This window comes from Gossypium hirsutum, chromosome A12, assembly GCF_007990345.1.
Source record: "Gossypium hirsutum isolate 1008001.06 chromosome A12, Gossypium_hirsutum_v2.1, whole genome shotgun sequence".
In the NCBI taxonomy this organism is placed as follows: Eukaryota; Viridiplantae; Streptophyta; class Magnoliopsida; order Malvales; family Malvaceae; genus Gossypium; species Gossypium hirsutum.
This window is the reverse complement of record NC_053435.1, coordinates 341,042-359,621: the sequence shown is the minus strand read 5'-3', so window position 1 is coordinate 359,621 and position 18,580 is coordinate 341,042. Positions and strand designations below refer to the sequence as shown.

Sequence of the window (18,580 nt, the reverse complement as noted above, 5' to 3'; positions counted from 1 at the left end):
TCTGAAATGTCATCATTCTGAGGTTGTTAATGAAGTACCTAGACGGCTTGAAGAATTTATGTTCCTACCTCTGTAATTTCTAATAGGCCATCCTTCTAGTCTACTTTATCTATCGTACATTAAATGCTAGTACGCAAAATGCGAACTGCACCTTGGAACTTGAAGTTATGTTGATTCTCTGCTTTTTTTCGGTTAAAAGATTTGTTATTTTTTTTTATAAATATTGTATAAATTTGAACTGTTGATGTTTATTTCATATTATTGTTCAAGCAATGTAAGATGGAGAGCTGGGATGGAAGATAGGATTTTTGGAATGATTCAGAAAATGCAGTAATTTTCTTACAGAAAAGTGACTCGAATTGTTTTTCTGATCTTGAATGTCCTTTTTAATTGCGTATGTTAATAAAATGATGTTGAAATTGCCTATTTAGTTTTATGAAGAATATTATTTGAAAGGGTATAAATATATAAAGTTGTAGAAACGGTTGGCTTGGTTTGGTTATTAATGGAATTATTATTATTTCATTTAATATTTCAAAATTTTTTAAATGATGAAATAAAATATTAAAATATTACATTAATTTCGGAACCTTATAAAATAATAAGGTTGAAAGTAAAGGAATATTTAGAATTTAAAATAAATTTGAACTAATTTAAATCTTGATAAGCATTCATTTAATAAAATATTTATAACAATGATTAATTTGTAAATAATATGTTAAAATTTGGCCAAGATAAAAATTATTTGGGAAAAAATTTCTTTCTAAGGAAAGTGTACATATCTATGATATGTGTAATATATTATTTTATTAAAAACGTAACTGCGAAATTTTAATGGGATAATAATATAGCTTTGTCGACCATTTTCATCAAAACTTTTCGAATTAATGTCACGTATCGAGATTTTTAATCCGAAACTAAAATTAATTATTTAAACAAATACTTTATCAAGTTACTTGAATCTTACATTGATAAAAGCAGCCCATTTGGTAGCTTTAGGGGGTCCAAAACTAGGACGAGCAAGTTTTAATCCGAGGCCTTGTGGTGTATCAGAATAATAGCCCACACTATTTCCATTGGGCCTCATTTGTAGAGGGTGTCATTTACTTAACAGGTTTCCTGGACACGGCAAAGACAAGCCAGTCGCATGTCCCCAACAAATGCAATGAAAGAAAGCAAATCAATGTCGCATGTTCTTAGTTGTTCTGGATGCTACTAGACATTTCTCATTTCTCAAACTCAGACCTTGCTTCGCTGTTGGAAAACCACATAAAACCTTGCTTGGCGAAAGGCAAAAGACACAAGGCACAAGAATGTTCGGAGTGGTATTCCCCAACCGAAGCTTCCCAATGGATATCTCTAGCTTCACCCAAATTGATACCTTCCATTGGGTGCTCGACATGAACACTTTCGTTGGCGAATCCTACCATCAAATTGGTGATATGTGCATCTTCCTCTTGAACAACTTCACTTTGCCCCCAGATAAGGCTTTGGCTGTCTACGTCCAGTCCCCTGGTTGTCCATTTGTTTTCTGCGGCGCCGTCACTCTTCAACGCCCCTCCGCCGTGCTTTCCCTGATTTGGCCTGAGCCTGGAGGGCAGCTGCAGTTGACTGCTCCTGATTCCGCCGCGCCTTCCGCCAAGATTGGTGTGTCGGTGGAGGATCTGGTTGCGTTGCCGTCCTTAGATGTGGCTGCTGAGAAGAAGATCGAACGCATGGCGTTGAAAGTTGGGGAAAACTTGTTCAACTTTATGCAGTCGTTCTGTGGGGTTGATGGGTCTAAGTTGGTAGTCCCTATGGACATTTTGGATAGATGGTTTAAGAAATTTCAGGAGAAAGCCAAGCGTGATTCTGATTTCTTGAAGGGTTTTGCCGTGTAATTGTTTTATCTTTCTTCCTCAAGGTAGCTTTTTTAATCAAGTAAACCATGCAATTAGTGTAGTTCAAATTTTTATGGCAATCTTTAAAATCGAAATATTCAAGTTACCTGGGTTTAGTCTCAATTCTGCCTTCGATATCGTACGCGAATCCAACACAATTGGATTGGTGGTAGAATTATCACTTATGACTTCCCACTATAGGTTGTCTCAGTTACTGTTGCTGAATGCTTCGATGTTACTAGTTGCTTTATCGACTAAATTCTATAAAAGTGAGTATACTGATTTCAATCCAAATTCTATCCATACTTTTCTGTTTGGAATCCCTTGTGGCAAATCAATTGAGGTCTTTAACTTTTGTGTCTGCTGTAGTTATATATTTTGGCTGTACTTCTTCATTTGTTGGTAATTAGCTTTTATGCTAGTTAGCATTCAAATTTGTGCTTTACTACTAAATCTATTCTCAATGAACATTTGAACTGATACTTATCCCTTTTATAATTCCTTTATCTAACCTGAAAGCGCTTCAACTTCTTTGTTAATGCTTATGATTTGTATATTCAGAGAGATAAGGTGATGTGAATTGGGCATTGTGGTGACCTTATTGGTTTCAACCCAAGGAAGATAGAGGACTGGAATCTGTTAAGCTATCACTTAAAATGCGGTAAAGGACCACACGAGAAGGTTTTCTAATTGGATGTTCTCTTAACAGCTTGTTTGAGGACATGAAGACTGTAATCATGACATTAGGTGTGATTTTCTTTGCGAACAGCTTATTTGAGGACCTGAGCATTAAAGCAGTATCTTAGCAGAAGTAATTTTAGGGTCAAGTTTACATTGAACTGCCATATTTTTGCTTGCTAAGATAATCAATTCTCACTCTTACATGGGAATGGGGGCATCAACAGAGTGGAGAAAACAGGAATTAAGATAGGCTAGTCATAGATGAAGATTGTAATCATGATATTGAAGTTATAGGCTAGTCATAGATGAAGATTGTAATCATGATATTGAAGTTTTTTTTTGTTTGACTGTTGGATAAGAGGAGTCCATGGCTATGCGGCAAAGACCTTTAGCTTTGATGTTTCGCTGCATCATGATGTATCCTTTTTCACCCCGTCCTGTGCCCCATGAATTCTTGATAAGCCAATAATCAATACAATCTTCAGAGGTACCGTACCCAACAGCTGTAATACCATGGTCGAGTTCAGTTCCGCACTCTCCGGTGAAAATTCCTCTCGAGTAGAATTGGAAGGAATAACCTCCGGCATCAATGGACACTGATACCGGTTGGTTTGCAACATCTTTCTGTAACGCCTGTTCATTATTCGCAGGAACAATCTCATAGCCACTAATTGTAGCTGCATGGGAAGCTTCGATTGATTTGTTGCAATTACCATCATCACCCTTGTAAGGGTAAGTGGCTTCTGATGCAATGCCATGATATCTGATTCTGAATTCAAATTCATCTTCCATTTCACCATCTTCACATCCATGATCCACACCTTTATCACAATCAACCAGTTCTTGCTCAGACAAGGAAATTACTTGTCTTGTAGGTGGTGATTTCCTTCAGTTGCTGCGACAGCCGAAAATGCCCAGCAGCTACCTGTTTTTTAAATGAGTTTTTCATTATTTTGGTTTATCAAAGTAAGATTTAGGTGTATGCTCTAACTGTTACATATTGCTTACCACATTGTGCTTGGTCCTTGATGGGCGTAACGGCTCCTCTTTTCCTCCAGTCTATGCTGGCAGGCAAACTTGTTACATTCTCGTACCTAAATGATGTCTGTTTTCTTGATTTCAGTCTCTGTGGCCTTCCGTATCCATTCCTGTAAGCCTTAAACTCGTTGGTCTGATCTGCAAATTCATTTATGCTTAGCTTGTAACCACGGTTTCCTGCGGCATTGAACGACTCTATAAACTCCACACTGCTTTTGAATATTTTGAATTGCATTTCCTTCTAATGCGTCATTCTTATAAACTCGTCCATATTCAGCCATCCATTTCTCATGCCTCTCAGACAAGTATGCTTCTGGTAGGCCATGACACAACTTGTGGGATGCAAACGGCTATTACAAGGAAGAACAACATGCTACGTTCTCTTGGATAAACCAAAGCCAGTTTCAAATTGGGGATTGTTAGTTGATTTCAGGATATGGCTTGCTGGAGATGCATAGAATCATTCCGAACTTTTCCTTTATGTGGAGAACCCCAAGCACTACAGTGAATTAGAATGTTCTGAATATTCACATCAATGTCGTGCCCTAGAATTTGCCGGTACACTGAATAGGATTCGGATTTTTCTTATTAAATATAGTGTTCCGTGGAAGCTGTTCTGCTTTTGCTTTAGCTCTTTTATTTTGTTGGATTCTCACTTGATGACAGAATAGCGGTTAGTTTATAGTGAAACGAGAGTTCCTTTCCCTGAGCATTAGCGAGGGTTGTGATTTTGCTTTTAAATTATCAGAATCGTAAACGAACATAAGTAACAATAACTTTAGGGGGAATTCAGACAGAAAAAAAAGCCCAAAACAACTTTGTTAAATAATTCTCGATTTATGTGATGGACAGCATGGAGCAGTTAGTAGAGTTTGAAAGTTACACCAAGCATAGAACAAAACCAAAATGAGTTGGAATTTCGGGTGAACAGTGATGAATAAGTTCAGTAAAAATTCAATTAAAAATGAAGAGGTAAACAATATTAAGCTACCATGAATAGAATGGAATTGAACAGATTAATTATACAACTTAACAAAATCAAAGTATAATAGGAAACTTTTTAAAGCACCAAATTTAATTTCAAAATTATCAATTTTCTCCCTTTGGCATCCAATGAGGCTGTTTCACCAACATACCACTAGATTAATTATCAAACCTGAACACTAGGTTTAGCATGAATTGCTGAAATTAATAGGCTTATCTTCAGCTTTCTGGAGTTATTATTAATACCGAGCAGAGGAAACACCCCTTCAGTCATGAATTTGCTAAAACAAAGAAAAGACGGACCAACAAATTTAGAAATGCACTTCCAGCTTTCAAAGACCGTAGATGCATAAAGTGGATGGTTCCATGTGTTAAAACGTTCACGTAAGAATAGGTCTCTCACTTTTATCAGGCTTTTAATTTAGCCATGATTTATTCTAAAATTGTTTCAATTCAGTTCTAAGTTAAGTCTAATTGCATTAAATTTAACTTCTTATTTATTTAATTTATGATTAAAGTTAAAAGTTACAATTTTCTTTTATATGAATTTTGGATTATTATTGATATCATTAGTTTGATTTTTTGAATTTTTATAGACGTGGTTGAGGGAAGGTTGGTCTTGGAACCTCAGCAGAAGGTATTGTCTTACTCGAACATTTTGTCTGTCATATGAAACACCTCAGTTGATGTAAATATGAGCTACAAGTTCATGTAAAAGGTATCAGTATTGTTAGAAATATCACTTATACAAAATAAGTTTGTGAGGATCAATCCATCAACTAAGGCTTATATGTCTTATCTTAGTGTACTTGGTACCACTTAGCTAGCTACCATAATTATGATACCAAATATGTTAAGGTAAGACATATAATCAACCAGTATATAAGTATACAAATTAATTTTGCATAATTTATCATAACTATTCTATCTAAACTCTAAATGTTACGTTAATATAAATAAAATACTCAAAATTTACACAAATTAATAAAAAAATTGCCCTTGTATTTACCAAATATCTGATTTTATATTTCAATTTTATTTATTTTAATGAAAATAAATATAATGAAATTGTCAACTTTTCTTTCCTTGGGCAGCCAATGAAGGCGCTTCTGCATTCTGCAACATACCATAAATTGATCTCCCACAGAATGAGTCGACTCTCAAGGCTGGATTAATTTATTGGAATCAGTATTGTGAAGTAAGAAGTGAAAAGCAATCTAAGTTTAGCATAAATTACTGGAATTGAAAGGCTTATCTTCAGTTTTCTAAATTTATTATTGATTCTGAGCAGATGAAAGCCCCCTCTCACTGATGAATTTGCTAAAACAAAGAAAATATGAGCCATCATGTTAATATATTTAATGTAGTAGAAATGCTCTTGGATCCTTCGAACACCATAGATGCATAAAGCAGGTGGTTCCATGTATCAGGAACACCAGGCAAACACCAATGGCTGCAATCCGCCACCATTGCAGGGGGCTTCTGCTTTCTCAAAACCAAAAACTTCCCTTGCTTCGTTGCGTAAATGGAAGAATGTGAATCGACTCGATACTGGCTGAGCCTTGTGATGTTCAAGTATTTTACCGGTGTCCTCATGGCTTGAAGCGTTTGCTCTACAATTTCTTTCAGTGATTTACCGAATGTCAACTTGTAGGACTCATCCATGATGGGCCTGGTTGATTTATAGCACCAGTTTTTCCCGAAATGCGGCGGAGACATACCCCTGAAGTACACTGTTGTTTTGCTAGTGTCCACGTTTTTCTCTACCCAACGAGCCCAAGTCTTCATTGCAACCTTAAATGCTGTTTCGATTTTCATATCAGCAAACACCTTCCTCTTGTATCCAAAAAAATCCCACCTGCAAAATTTTCACCACTTATTTTTTTACATATTTGTATATATCTGTAGATGTGAACGTGATTCATGCATTTACCTTAGGCGGTTCGCCCACCAGTGACCAGTGTTGAACACCATAATATCTGCATCTTTCCATTTCCTAGCAGTAGGGACAAGTGAATCAAGTTTTAATATCTTTTTTCCATCCGTCTTGTTCACAAGTAATTCCACCAGAAATTCAGTCCAGTCAAACTGAATAACCAAGTTATAAGACTGTAAAATCAAATATGTTCTTGTCAACACGACAACAAACAAAACCAAAGCAAAGCAAGTTATTGAAAAATGTTAAGACTTAAGACCCAATATTGAAGAATCAATGTAAAGAGGAACATGTACGTACAAACAATTGCTTCTATCCATATGGTGAAAGTACTTTTCAATTTCTTTAATTATATGCTTTACCTCAGCCCTGAAGACCCGATTCCGAGCATCGAAAGAAGATAGGCCAGGTATAGCAGCATACAGAAGGCAAGCAAGAGATTCAAATTGGCTATGGTTGATGGAGTCCCCAACTATTACGACTCTCTTCCCTCTAAGCCTTTCCAACATGTCCTTGGCATTAAACCTTTAGAGGGAAACAAAACAATAAAATATGGAAACTATCAATTATTTTAAAAACCAGAGTCAAATTTTGTTGCTTACCGTGGAATCTTACACTCGTTAATTTCCCACCTCCATTTCTCATATTCCTTGTCCGGTCGTCCATTCCTTCTGCAACTCGTTGTTTCGCTTAAAAATGGACACATCGCTGAATCATATAGAGGACTTTCCTTAGGATCGTAAACCCATTTTCCTTCGAAGATGTTGCATTTTTTTCCTTCCTCCATTGCCACCGGTACCTCGTCATCATTGTCCTTGGGTTGTTCTTGATTTTGCGCCTCCAACACAGAAACCAGAGAAGATTCTGCTGTTCTTGCTTCAATTTTATCACTCAATTCTGATGGTTTTGCATCTCCCAAACCTGAGCGCTGCTGGAACGAAGTGGTTGCTTGCTTCACACTATCAGATAAGTCTGGTAAGGCTGGTTTTGAGTTTTGCAAGCCTGATAAAGGAACCTGAGAAGAGGATGTTTCAGTTAGAATTATGCAAGATTGAGAGCTGGACGAAGGTTCATTTGAAGATTTATCTGGTTCTTCATTCTCAATGACGCTTGGGGGCATTGGAGATTGCTTGTGCATGGGGAAGCCATTGAAAGCTTCAATCGGCATTGTTAGATTTTGAAGAACTGATATATTGGTGTTACCAGGGCTGTGGTTGAGGAACAATAGAAGAACAACTATAAAACTTGCAAACGTTACAAAACAACAATCTTTCAATGATGGTGGAATTGCCCATGGCTGATGGCACTTCTTGCTTGAACACAAGGCTATGGTTTTCTGAAGCTGTCTTGAATTCACCTTGGCTTAACTATAAATATATAGTTCATAGCTAAATTTTGTTTTTGTAGTAATTATTTGGAAAAATACTCAAATAAACAAACACTCAAATAAACGTTTGTCTTAAGTTAAGAGACCTTAACTCCAACTTGGCCAAGTTATAGTCCTGAAGGACAGACTTGGAAAGATTGCTAAAGAGGCAAAAGAGGAAGCTGTGGTTTAACTGATGGTAATAGTTTGGATGCATATGCCGATATTTTATGAAGTGAAAGGAGAAAAAAACACTACAATATGCCATCGACGCACATAAATCCAACGAAGTCCTCTTCATTTTGTTAAAGCACTTGGAATAATAACAAAAAAAAAAATACCCCTAAACTATAGCTTTTTCTTATTCTGCACTTAGCATTTATTTTTCTAAAATATAACTAAACTTTTTTTTACTACTTTTGGTTTAACCATTTGCTGATTTAAAAGTAATTTGGAGCCAATCAAATTCTGAAATGCCGCAAAAAAAAAAAAAGATTTTCTAAAAAAAATCACTCCAAGTCTTTATACTTTTTGTATATTTAGAAGTTAGTCTTACTTTTATTTTAAGGAATTGATCGGTCGTAATTTGATGTAGCAGATTAAACTAGTTTTCGCATTTGAGGAGTTTGAATACAAGCACTTTAGTTAAATTTTGGTTTAGATTTCGTTACTTTATTTAAATTCAATAAATTGGTAATTTGAGTCTTTTTTTAACCTTAAGGGCCAAATCAAGCCTAAGGGTGAGTTAATATGCTTTGCGAGTGTGCAAGTGATCTGTCGTAATTCGGTGTAGCAGATTAAACTAGTTTTCACACTTTAGTTGTGTTTTAATTACATTTCAGCAAGTTTAGTTAAGTGTAATAAAATGTGTAATTTGAGTCTTTTATTGACTTTAGGGATCGAATGAAGCCTAAATATGAGCTAACATACTTTGTAAGTGTGCAGGAGACCATTAGAAGTCGTATTAACTCGATACTAATCGTTAAGTTGCAACATAGAGCATTGGATGTCGCAATATAGGGAGCAAAATTGAAGAAGTCCAAGATTGCCTTCGATGCTGAGGCATAGCATGAGGATGTCGCAACATAGCCCTGAAGACACACTGAAGCTGAGCATTCTGCCCTCTATGTTGCAACATCACCTTTGTACGAGAAATTAATACGAGCCAGGGGTGTTTTGGTCAGCACAATCCAACTTTAAGCTCTGGAACGTAAGCTGGCCTAAGGTTAAGGATGACGACCATTCTAAGTTTATAAATAAGCTTATCTAACACATGTTATGGACACCTCTTTCTATTGTATAACTTTCTCTTTAATTTAGTCTTTAGTTTTTTCATTCTCTTAGGTTTTAGATTTTTATTATTGTTCTTGTTATTTACTTTTGGGGAGAAATCAGATTATGAAATTATTCTCAAACTCTATGAGGATTCAGCATTTAAATTCAATACAATCAGACTTCTTCTAAACTCTATTCTTGAAATTGTTCTTTATTTTCATTCATTCATTCAAGTTTATATTATTTACTAGATCCATAAGGAACTAATCCTCCTGTGGGGAATTAGCGAGTGGAGGTATGAATAATTAACTGTTTTGTAGAGATTTCTAAATAGATCAATTGTTCAGGAAAGAAAGAACCTAAACCCTAGGCCTGGCAAAGTCATTAAGACGAGAATTAACTCAAAATTGGTATGAGCTATCCGTGAACCCCTTAGCCCTGAACCAGTTTGGACTGTGAGGTCGGAAGATAAGTAGTTCTTGTCGAATCAGTATTTCAATGGATGTATCAGAAGATCCTGCTGGGGTACTTACTATTGATTGAACAAAAAAATTCGAGATGACAGTTGATTACGATTACCAAAGCGAGTTAATCGCACATGCCTAGATTTGATATATATTTCCTTATTTGATTTCTTGCTTTTTGTTTATTTAATTTTCTTTTATTTCTTTTCTTCTTATTATTTATCCAAAAACCTTTCGTTTAGTTCTTCGTACTATAATTCGATTAAAGTATTCATTAGATCTATTTATGTTTAAGTTAGAGTTAATTTAGTACTTGCCTCATTAGATACGATCCTTGGAGTACTTACCTACTCCGTTGTAACTATATTACAACTTGATCCGTATATTTGCGAATACTAATTTTTTTATATCGTTGGTTCATTCGGAGGTGGTCAAGCTGTTGGCGCCGTTGCCGCGAAAGCTGATCGCCTCATGACGTAATAACGTCCAGAGTGTGAATACTACAATAAAATATAGAGAGATAAGGCGGTATCCACAAGTATACGGGTCGAGTTATAATATAGTTTTACAGCGAAGTAGGTGAGTACTCCGATGATCGTACCCAAATGAGGCAAGTGTCAGATCAATTCTAACCTAAACACTAAAAGATCTAATTAATACTTTAATCGAATTATAGTACGAATAATTAAAAGAAGGAATAAATACATATGAACCATAATTTAAATTATATATATAACTACATATGAACCATAATAAGTACTAAATTAATACTTTAATCGATATTCGGGTTTTAATATCGACACCTCCATGTTTTTGAAAGTGCAGGAAGTCAGTAATGTAATTTGGTATTGATATATTATCACGAGTATCGATATTTGGGTTAAAATAATCGATACTGTTTGAAAAGTACTGATAATTTTCGAGACTTCGGATTTTAGACAAGAAATAGAATGCTGTTTTGGTACCAATTTTTCATTTGATATCGATACCAAATGAAGGAATTATTGATACCCATATTCTAGTATCGATACCTACGTAGTCAGTTTTGAGATTTTGCTAAGTTGACCTTATGCATGTTAAACTATTGTTATATGACTATCTGATGTATGTTTAGCATGTAACAATGACAACTTAAAAGTAAGTTTGACCTAAAACATATATGGATACCAAAATGGAAGACGTGAGCTTTTAATTATTGTGTATGACATGTGATGGTGGCGTGATATCCTGATATTCGGACTCGAAGATAGAGCCAGCCATAGGGTGTTACAAATTTAATATTTTAACAAAATATTTTCAAGGTTTGTGGTTGCCCTTTTTCAAGATTTGAACTTTTTTTTTAGAATGCAATATGTCTTATCACTACACCAAACACTTATTGGTTAACATAATTTAATTTGCATATATTAACACATGATGTAAGAAATTGACATAATAATTTATTTGGCTTCTAATTTAAAAAAAAATTATTTTAATATTTTATTTAATTTTTCGTATTTTTTAGTCATTAAACTTAATTTGTCAAAGCACTTTAAATTAAATGAAAAAATTAACATAGCTTAACTTTGCTAACTTGACTTAAGTTACCAATTAATTTTTTTAAATTATAAATATTAAATGTACTTTTTTTTATAATTTTTAATTTTTAAATTAAATATATCTTGTATAATTTAAAATCATCTATTTTAATTGATTTCACAAATAACTAACAACTAAATAACTAAAATATTTTCGTTTATAAAGTTTAGGTCAAAAAGCGATTATGCATAAGAAAAATTAGTACGATAGAAGGATACGTATTTTTCTTTAGCTTCAGTGCTTCACCCTTGTGAAAAAGAAAGCTAACCAGGTCTAGGGTTTTATTTATTTTATTTTTTTTCTAAGAAATAGGGTTTTAATTTCATTTTGGTCAGGGTTTTAACTTTAATACCCTTTCTTCCCCCAGCACGTAATCTTCCTTTCTCTCTCCCGCGCCGGCGATAGTCCCTTCTTCTTCCCTTGCCGCTGTGGACTCCCTTTAGTCAGCTTCTTGTCAGGTTTTTTATTTCTTCTCTCATCTCTCACTTTGGCTGAACAGCAAAGCAGTTCAATATGCTTTAATTCTCTCCTTTTCTTTTATCAATTTTGTGACTTTGCTTTAAAGCTTTTGCCTTTTTCCCCCCTTATATTATCAAATTTATTAATTTACCGACTTCCCTGTCAAGCATTCCTTCAAATTTGTAGGTTCGCTTGGTTTGTCATTGTTTGATAATTTCAGTTTCAGTATGAATCTTTTTCTGCATCCTAGAGCTTCATCTTAAAAAGATAGATACAGTTCCCTGTCTTCATTGGAGAAAAGAGTTTTCTTAGAGCATTAATCGCTAAGGTAGTTGCCATTGTTGTTTTCTTTTGCTTTGGAAGTTACGTTTCCGATATTAGCTTTGTAGAAACTGGTGAAAGAATAGCTTAAATTTGTTTCTCAGCCTTGAGCGATGGCAGATACTTGTGCATTATGTTGAAGTTTTGCTTTGGTGAAATGCAGTTACACTTCCATTCTTGCGTTCAACTAACCTATGCTATCAAACAATAATTTGCCCACTACTGCCCTCCCACAAAACAATTATGGCGTCTGAATTATACTATACATGTTTTTTTTTTCCGAGACAATATTACCCGCTTGCTGAGACTTTAATATAATTGAGTTTCGAGTTTCCAAATTTTTTGAGCTGCTAGTTGTATGGTCTTTTTCTTAACATCAGTTTTGATGGAGTAAATGTAATCAGGTTCCATATCTTTTTGAGTCTGCATTTGGTTCCTTTGCTGAGATCTGCAATGCTTCTAACAAGTGATTGTATGTCCCAACTTTATTGTTCTTTTTCCTGTTGTCTTTTTATAATAAAATATTCTTTATTGGCTGAGTAAAAAAGAAAAAGAAAAAGAAAATTCTGGTTTCTCTTGCTGGCTTTTTGATTCAGAAGTAGGGAAGCTGGTTTTTAGAAGGCTTTCAGCCTTTATCTTCTATGAAGGGCATTCAACTATTTCTCTGACTTTGTGCATTGTCTGGATTTAAGGGGATACGCTATTTTACTAGCATTGTTTGTTGAAACAAGAGTGTGTTACTTTAATATAGGCTAATACCTTTTGAGTTTGTTTGAGGATTAATGTGGGGCTGTTTCTTGGGAATGTGGACTGTTTCCTCTTTTCTGTTAAGTGTCCAGTTAGATGTTTTGAAGAGTATCAACAATGATGCTTAGTAAATTACAAAGCTTATAGGAAACTAGGAAAAAAAGAACATATGAATGTATATGCACCTAGTGCATCATGTTCAAGCCTTGCAATAATTTTAGCCACTGTGGCCTTACGTCATTATGCTTTAAGTATACTTGCGTTAGCATCACTATTTTATTTCTTTTGAATTACTTCTTTATCAATTTTGTCAACTGTCAAGTCAAACCATGAATTTTTTAGAGTTAGAATGTCAGAAGGTGGATAAAGTAAATCTTTTGCCTCCTCTTCGGATGGGATATTATGTCTATAGATGGTAGGCTGGATTTTTTTTATTTTTTAATTTGCTTGAATCTTTTAGCTGATTTATTCATTTTTATCGGTGGCTAATTTTCTTGATAAATCACCATTTATATCAAGCAACATTTTTTTAGAACTTCCTTTTGCAATTCCAGGAAATCTTCAAGGTTTTTGACTCCAAGTTTGAGGACTATGAGTCATCAGGAGAGTCAGAAGTTGGATAATGTGAACCCTTTGGAGACAAGAGTTGAGGTAACTGTTCCTGTCTTTTTTTTTCTTTTAACAATACAAGCTTTTTAAAAAAGAAGAAGAATACAAGTGAAACCAGAAGACATCTCTCCTGTTTCAATAATATAGAAATTTATGCCTTCCTTGCTATGTTTCTCAGTGTGCTTGAAAACATTTTTATCTCTTTAACATGGATATTTATGTGTTAATGCAACTATTAATTAAGAGTAACAATATCAGGATGTCATTGAAAGAGGCGATAATGATTTCTTGGACGATAACCATGATCAAGACGAGCATAGTGAAAGCTCCCAATCCCATCAAGCAGTTGATGAGAGTGACTCATCTGAAGATGAGGTCAGGCATGGCTTTTAGTATTCTAGAAATCATATTTTTATTTAGATTCTTATATCTCTCTTTTGGCTTAAAAGGTGGCTCCTCGAAATACAATTGGTGATGTTCCATTGGAGTGGTACAAGGATGAAAAACATATTGGGTATGACATTGCTGGTAGAAAGATAACAAAGAAAGAAAGACGAGATAAACTTGATTCCTTTCTCGCAAGTGCTGATGATTCAAAGAATTGGTTAGTTTTCCTGCTACTGATTATTTAGTTTTTATGTTAGTAACAGTTGGGTCTTTAGTTATTTCCTTTATCTCTTCTTTTGCTATATTTGGGAAGCTATAATATTTTCAATGCTATTTAGGCTTCTTTTTTCTCTATTTCACATGACGTTCTTGCTCAGTAATGGGTCTCTGCCTTTATACACATACATTTCAGTCTCAGTTTCTTTTTGTCCAATAAGTACATGGAAGCTAAGTTGCTACAGTTGGGAAATTATTGTCTCACACAATGAGTGTTACTGGGTGCTTCTTTTACTTAAATTTTTTTTTTCTATTTATTAATTAAATAATGTTTGCTAAGTACATTTTAACTCTGATGGCATATTGCATCATACATTCATTTACACCACTGAATGTTGTTTCCTTCAGGCGCAAGATTTATGATGAATATAATGATGAGGAAGTTGAGCTGACTAAAGAAGAGATCAAACATATTCGTAGATTGCTCAAAGGGAAGGCACCACATGCTGAATTTGATCCATATGCGGTATGTTACTCATGTTCATACGCATTGATGATATTTGGCCTTAGATATTGTCTTGGCTTTATTCTCAAGGTTAATTCATAGCCATTTCTTGCAGCCTTATGTTGATTGGTTTAAGTGGGATGATGCGAAACATCCTTTATCTAATGCTCCGGAACCAAAGAGGCGGTTTATTCCTTCAAAATGGGAGAGCAAAAAGGTAATTCTTTACATGTATAGGTTTCAGATGATGGGTGAGAATCTTGTCCCTCCAACTCCCTCTGCAGCTGCTTTTTTCCAGCTTCATTTATATCTGTGAAGTAAAAACTTGTAATGATTATTTGCTAGGAAAAGGAAAGACAAAATTGTTCATAAGGGTGAATGTTGTTCTGTTTTTCTTAATGGTTGAATTGTGAGTCTACAGGTTGTTGAGTATGTTAGGGCAATTCGTAAAGGATTAATAAAGTTTGACCAGCCGAAAGAAGAACCTCGTTTTTATCGCCTCTGGGGAGATGATTCAAGCTCAGCTGATAGGACTAAGCATTTGGCTTACATTCCCCCTCCTAAACCTAAATTGCCAGGTTTGACCTTGGGCCATGTTGTTTAAACTTACATTTTGCTATGCTATTTGAGCTCTTACGAAAGCTTTGCTCTTATCAATTTTCAGGTCATGAGGAATCATATAATCCTTCTTTAGAATACATACCAACACAAGAAGAGATCAACTCTTATCAGCTGCTGTACGAAGAAGATCGCCCTAAATTTATTCCTAAAAAGTAATATACTAAATCATTATTTGTTAATTACAATTTGACTTGAAAGTATTTACTCACTTGTATGTTAGATCTAGCATACTAATCATGTTGATATGCTTAGGTTCACATCCTTTAGAAGCATCCCGGCATATGAGAATGCTATCAAGGACTCATTTGAACGATGCTTGGATCTATACTTGTGCCCTAGAGTACGGAAGAAACGTGTAAGTCTGAGTTTCTGTTTGGAGGAAATCTTAATGGTTTTCTGACATAATTGTGAATTCTCCTCTACAGTTCTCTTTTCTCATATCAACCAAGTTAATCTGAATTGCCCTTATCTATGCTTCAGATTAATATCGACCCTGAATCGCTCAAGCCCAAGTTACCTCGTCGAAATGATCTCAGGCCTTACCCATCTACATGTTATCTCGAGTATAGAGGTCATGAGGGTGCAGTTTTGTCAATATCTGTGGAACCTTCAGGGCAATGGATTGCTTCTGGTATGAACATTTATAAACTACAATTTGTTATCAAAGTATTAAATGATTCCTATCACAAATATAAAACCAGTACACAAGCGTTTGATAATTGCTTTTGTTTGCAAAGGTTCTAAGGATGGAACTGTGCGGATTTGGGAGGTAGAGACTGGTAGATGTCTTAGAGTTTGGGAGATTGGTGAAGCTGTTCAGCTTGTTGCATGGAATCCTTTGCCAGAGCTTCCTGTTCTTGCAGCTTCAGTGTAAGACTGATTAGATCGTAATTGCAGTATTGATATCACTCTATGCTTTTTGTATCTTCTTTTTCACTGCCTGTTTTTATCAAATGAAGCAGTGTTTATGCGTTCCATGCTAATACACTAATATTTGATAGGGGAGCTGATGTACTTATTTTGAACACTGGATTTGGGAATGAGGAGGAACAGAAAAGAGTTAAGGAACTTCTACATATTGGAACACCTACCTCTGATGATTCTGGTCTGTTTGAAACATATATTCTTCCCCATGCATATAATAAAATGGATATGGTCTGACTCTGGAAAATGTTACTTTAATGCACAGATGATATGTCATCTTTCTTAAGCTGGATTCAAGATGAAAAGTATGACTGCATCAGACTAAGGCATTATAGGGTACTTGGTTCCGTCCCTTCCTCTTTAGGTGTATTCAAAATTATCTAGTAATGCTGAAATTGAGACCAGTTGGAAGGTTTTATACGTAAATGATAATAATTTGCTTGGATATGGTTTTGCAGACTGTATCTTCAATAGAATGGCATCGTAAAGGAGATTATCTTTCTACAGTGATGCCAGCAGATATCCTTTTTTTAATCTCATCTTATTAACTTTATAATTTTGGGTCTATTTTAAGCATTAATTGATGTCATATGTAGTAGTCTTTGTGAAAAGAACAATTTGGGGCTGTTTCCTGAAGTCTTCTCATTTCTTTTGGATATATTTCTTTGCTGTTGCTGATCTTTGATCAGGTCTTCTAATCTTAAGATATTGCTTCTGCACATAAGAGATTTTTGCTCCCATATGATTCTTTTGGTCATTTCATTGGTTTCTTAACTTGTTTATCACGAGAATCAAGAGCAATTCTCATTCATCAGCTCTCTAAAAGGCTTACTCAGCGATTACCTTTTAAGCTCCATGGGCTCCCAGTATCATCAGTTTTTCATCCTACTCGTTCTATCTTTTTCGTTGCAACAAAGAAGAATGTTCGTGTGTATGACTTGTTGAAGCAAAAGCTAATAAAAAAGCTTGAGACTCAACTGCGTGAAGTTTCATCAATTGCTGTTCATCCTGCTGGTATTTTTTTCCTCTTTAATTTGTTGCTACTCTCTTTTCCTTCTTCCCCCCTACTATCAGCTTTCTTAAAATAATATATGATGCCTGTTTCTTCTGTAGGTGATAATTTAATTGTAGGAAGCAAAGAGGGAAAATTGTGTTGGTTTGACATGGATCTGTCATCAAAACCTTACAAAACTCTCAAGTATGTGACAATGATTCTCTTGAAACTAGAAACATTGCTTTTAATTCTATATAATTTCTTCTATCTTGTGAAACTGCTATAGATAGGCATTGATCAAGTTCTTTTGCCGATTGGTGAAGTCATTAAATTCCATTTGAGAATTTTTAGGCTAGTCTTTTTTCTTTGTTTTATACTTCACATTTATTTTTGGACATTTCAGGTGTCATCCTAAAGACATTACTAAAGTGGCATTCCATCGCTCATACCCGCTATTTGCATCATGCTCGGATGATTGCACGGCCTACATCTTTCATGGCATGGTTTATGCTGATCTTAACCAGAATCCGCTAATTGTACCGTTGGAAATTCTGAGAGGGCATACTAGTTATGATGGAAGAGGTAAGTTATCCTTTTACTACTGGGTTTGGATATCAAGTTAAGACGACAATCTAGGTGCATATACTTGGTTTCTTGTTTGAAGTTATGTATGGGCAGTAGGTAAGTAAATGTGGTGTTGATTGCAGGAGTAATGGACTGTAAGTTCCATCCAAGGCAGCCCTGGTTATTCACTGCTGGTGCTGATTCATCAATCAAGCTCTATTGCCACTAGGATTACTTTTAAATTGCAATGCAAATCAATGTGAAAAAAAAGTTGAGTACACATCAGTTAATTAGAGAAGACCCCAGCTCATTACAATACCTATGGTAAGATCTTAATTTTGTTATAATTAGCTTTGTCTTCCTTTGATGCAATTTTGATTGATGAGTGCTGGGCCCGCGCAAGCGTCATGTAGATTTGAGTATGATAAATGTTGACGATCTCATTTATATTATGACGTGGGATTTGACTTTGTAGTATTTACTCTTTCCATTTCAAGCTCATTTATTCACTTAAATGACCAAAAATATCAATTTAGTTATTTTTTCTGTACTTGGTATATAGAGGCATTCCATTCATGACAGGTGTACAATTATACAGCTTTTTGCTTTATATTTTTTTTAGAATAAACAATGGTCAAATTTTACTTTTGGTCCCTAACTTTTGTACTTTAATTTTTAACATGATTTGGTTTCTCAATTTTTATTCATTATTTTTTTGTTGAGTATCATCAAGTTATTGTTGCTTGTATCTTTCCTTTTGGAACGTGGATCAGAAAATAGAGTTGCCCACTATTTTGCTAACATGGGCTTAGAAAAGGCTAATCCATTAATGTTTGGTACGGATTATCCGAATGGAATTCATGACCGTGAAATGTATGTTTAATGAATGATTAAGAAGTATATTAAAAAACTTGTTTTTGCATCTAGATTGTGTTTAAAATTTTAAAATATTATATATTAAATTTTACTCATGCGGTTTTATTTATTTAATATATAAAAATAAGTTAATTAAAATATTTTTAAATAAATAT

At 34.7% G+C, this 18,580-nt stretch overlaps 3 protein-coding genes and 1 pseudogene across 17 annotated transcripts; 2 read left to right on the top strand and 2 right to left on the bottom strand.

The window, feature by feature from the left end:
- Positions 1-1,123: 1,123 nt before the first annotated feature.
- Positions 1,124-4,229, top strand: LOC107931352 (protein OPI10 homolog). Of its 10 annotated transcripts, none has more exons than XR_005905939.1 (5): positions 1,124-1,903; positions 2,442-3,293; positions 3,437-3,527; positions 3,685-3,711; positions 3,901-4,229. XR_005905939.1 is itself a non-coding variant. In XM_016863233.2 (2 exons), the coding sequence occupies exon 1, from the start codon at positions 1,191-1,193 to the stop codon at positions 1,878-1,880; it is 690 nt and encodes a 229-aa protein (XP_016718722.1). In that variant the 5' UTR covers positions 1,124-1,190; the 3' UTR covers positions 1,881-1,903; positions 2,442-4,229. The 10 variants fall into 10 exon arrangements, 1 of the variants encoding a protein (XP_016718722.1); XR_005905938.1 differs by having other exon boundaries at positions 3,877-4,229; XR_005905941.1 differs by lacking the exon at positions 3,437-3,527.
- On the bottom strand, positions 2,880-3,834 carry LOC107921037 (senescence-specific cysteine protease SAG39-like; annotated as a pseudogene).
- A 1,507-nt stretch (positions 4,230-5,736) lies between the features above and the next one.
- Positions 5,737-8,030, bottom strand: LOC107931344 (protein trichome birefringence-like 6). Of its 2 annotated transcripts, none has more exons than XM_016863220.2 (4): positions 7,122-8,030; positions 6,882-7,044; positions 6,517-6,692; positions 5,737-6,441 (listed from the first exon to the last, which is right to left on the bottom strand). In XM_016863220.2, exons 1-4 carry the CDS (start codon positions 7,685-7,687, stop codon positions 5,928-5,930), a joined length of 1,419 nt encoding a protein of 472 aa, XP_016718709.2. In that variant the 5' UTR covers positions 7,688-8,030; the 3' UTR covers positions 5,737-5,927. The 2 variants fall into 2 exon arrangements, with proteins under 2 accessions (XP_016718709.2, XP_040938304.1); XM_041082370.1 differs by having other exon boundaries at positions 5,737-6,419; positions 6,517-6,579; positions 7,122-7,980.
- Positions 8,031-11,353: 3,323 nt separating this feature from the next.
- Positions 11,354-18,088, top strand: LOC107931324 (ribosome biogenesis protein BOP1 homolog). 5 transcript variants are annotated; one of them, XM_041082368.1, is made up of 20 exons: positions 11,354-11,473; positions 11,570-11,660; positions 12,387-12,454; positions 13,284-13,380; positions 13,597-13,713; positions 13,788-13,942; positions 14,350-14,467; positions 14,562-14,663; positions 14,868-15,024; positions 15,111-15,219; positions 15,320-15,422; positions 15,548-15,698; positions 15,805-15,937; positions 16,069-16,172; positions 16,257-16,327; positions 16,450-16,510; positions 16,778-17,005; positions 17,105-17,189; positions 17,389-17,567; positions 17,693-18,088. In XM_041082368.1, the coding sequence occupies exons 4-20, from the start codon at positions 13,321-13,323 to the stop codon at positions 17,776-17,778; spliced, it is 2,019 nt and encodes a 672-aa protein (XP_040938302.1). In that variant the 5' UTR covers positions 11,354-11,473; positions 11,570-11,660; positions 12,387-12,454; positions 13,284-13,320; the 3' UTR covers positions 17,779-18,088. The 5 variants fall into 5 exon arrangements, with proteins under 5 accessions (XP_040938302.1, XP_040938303.1, XP_016718684.2 ...); XM_041082369.1 differs by lacking the exon at positions 12,387-12,454 and adding an exon at positions 11,848-11,989; XM_016863195.2 differs by lacking the exon at positions 12,387-12,454.
- The last annotated feature ends 492 nt before the right edge of the window (positions 18,089-18,580 follow it).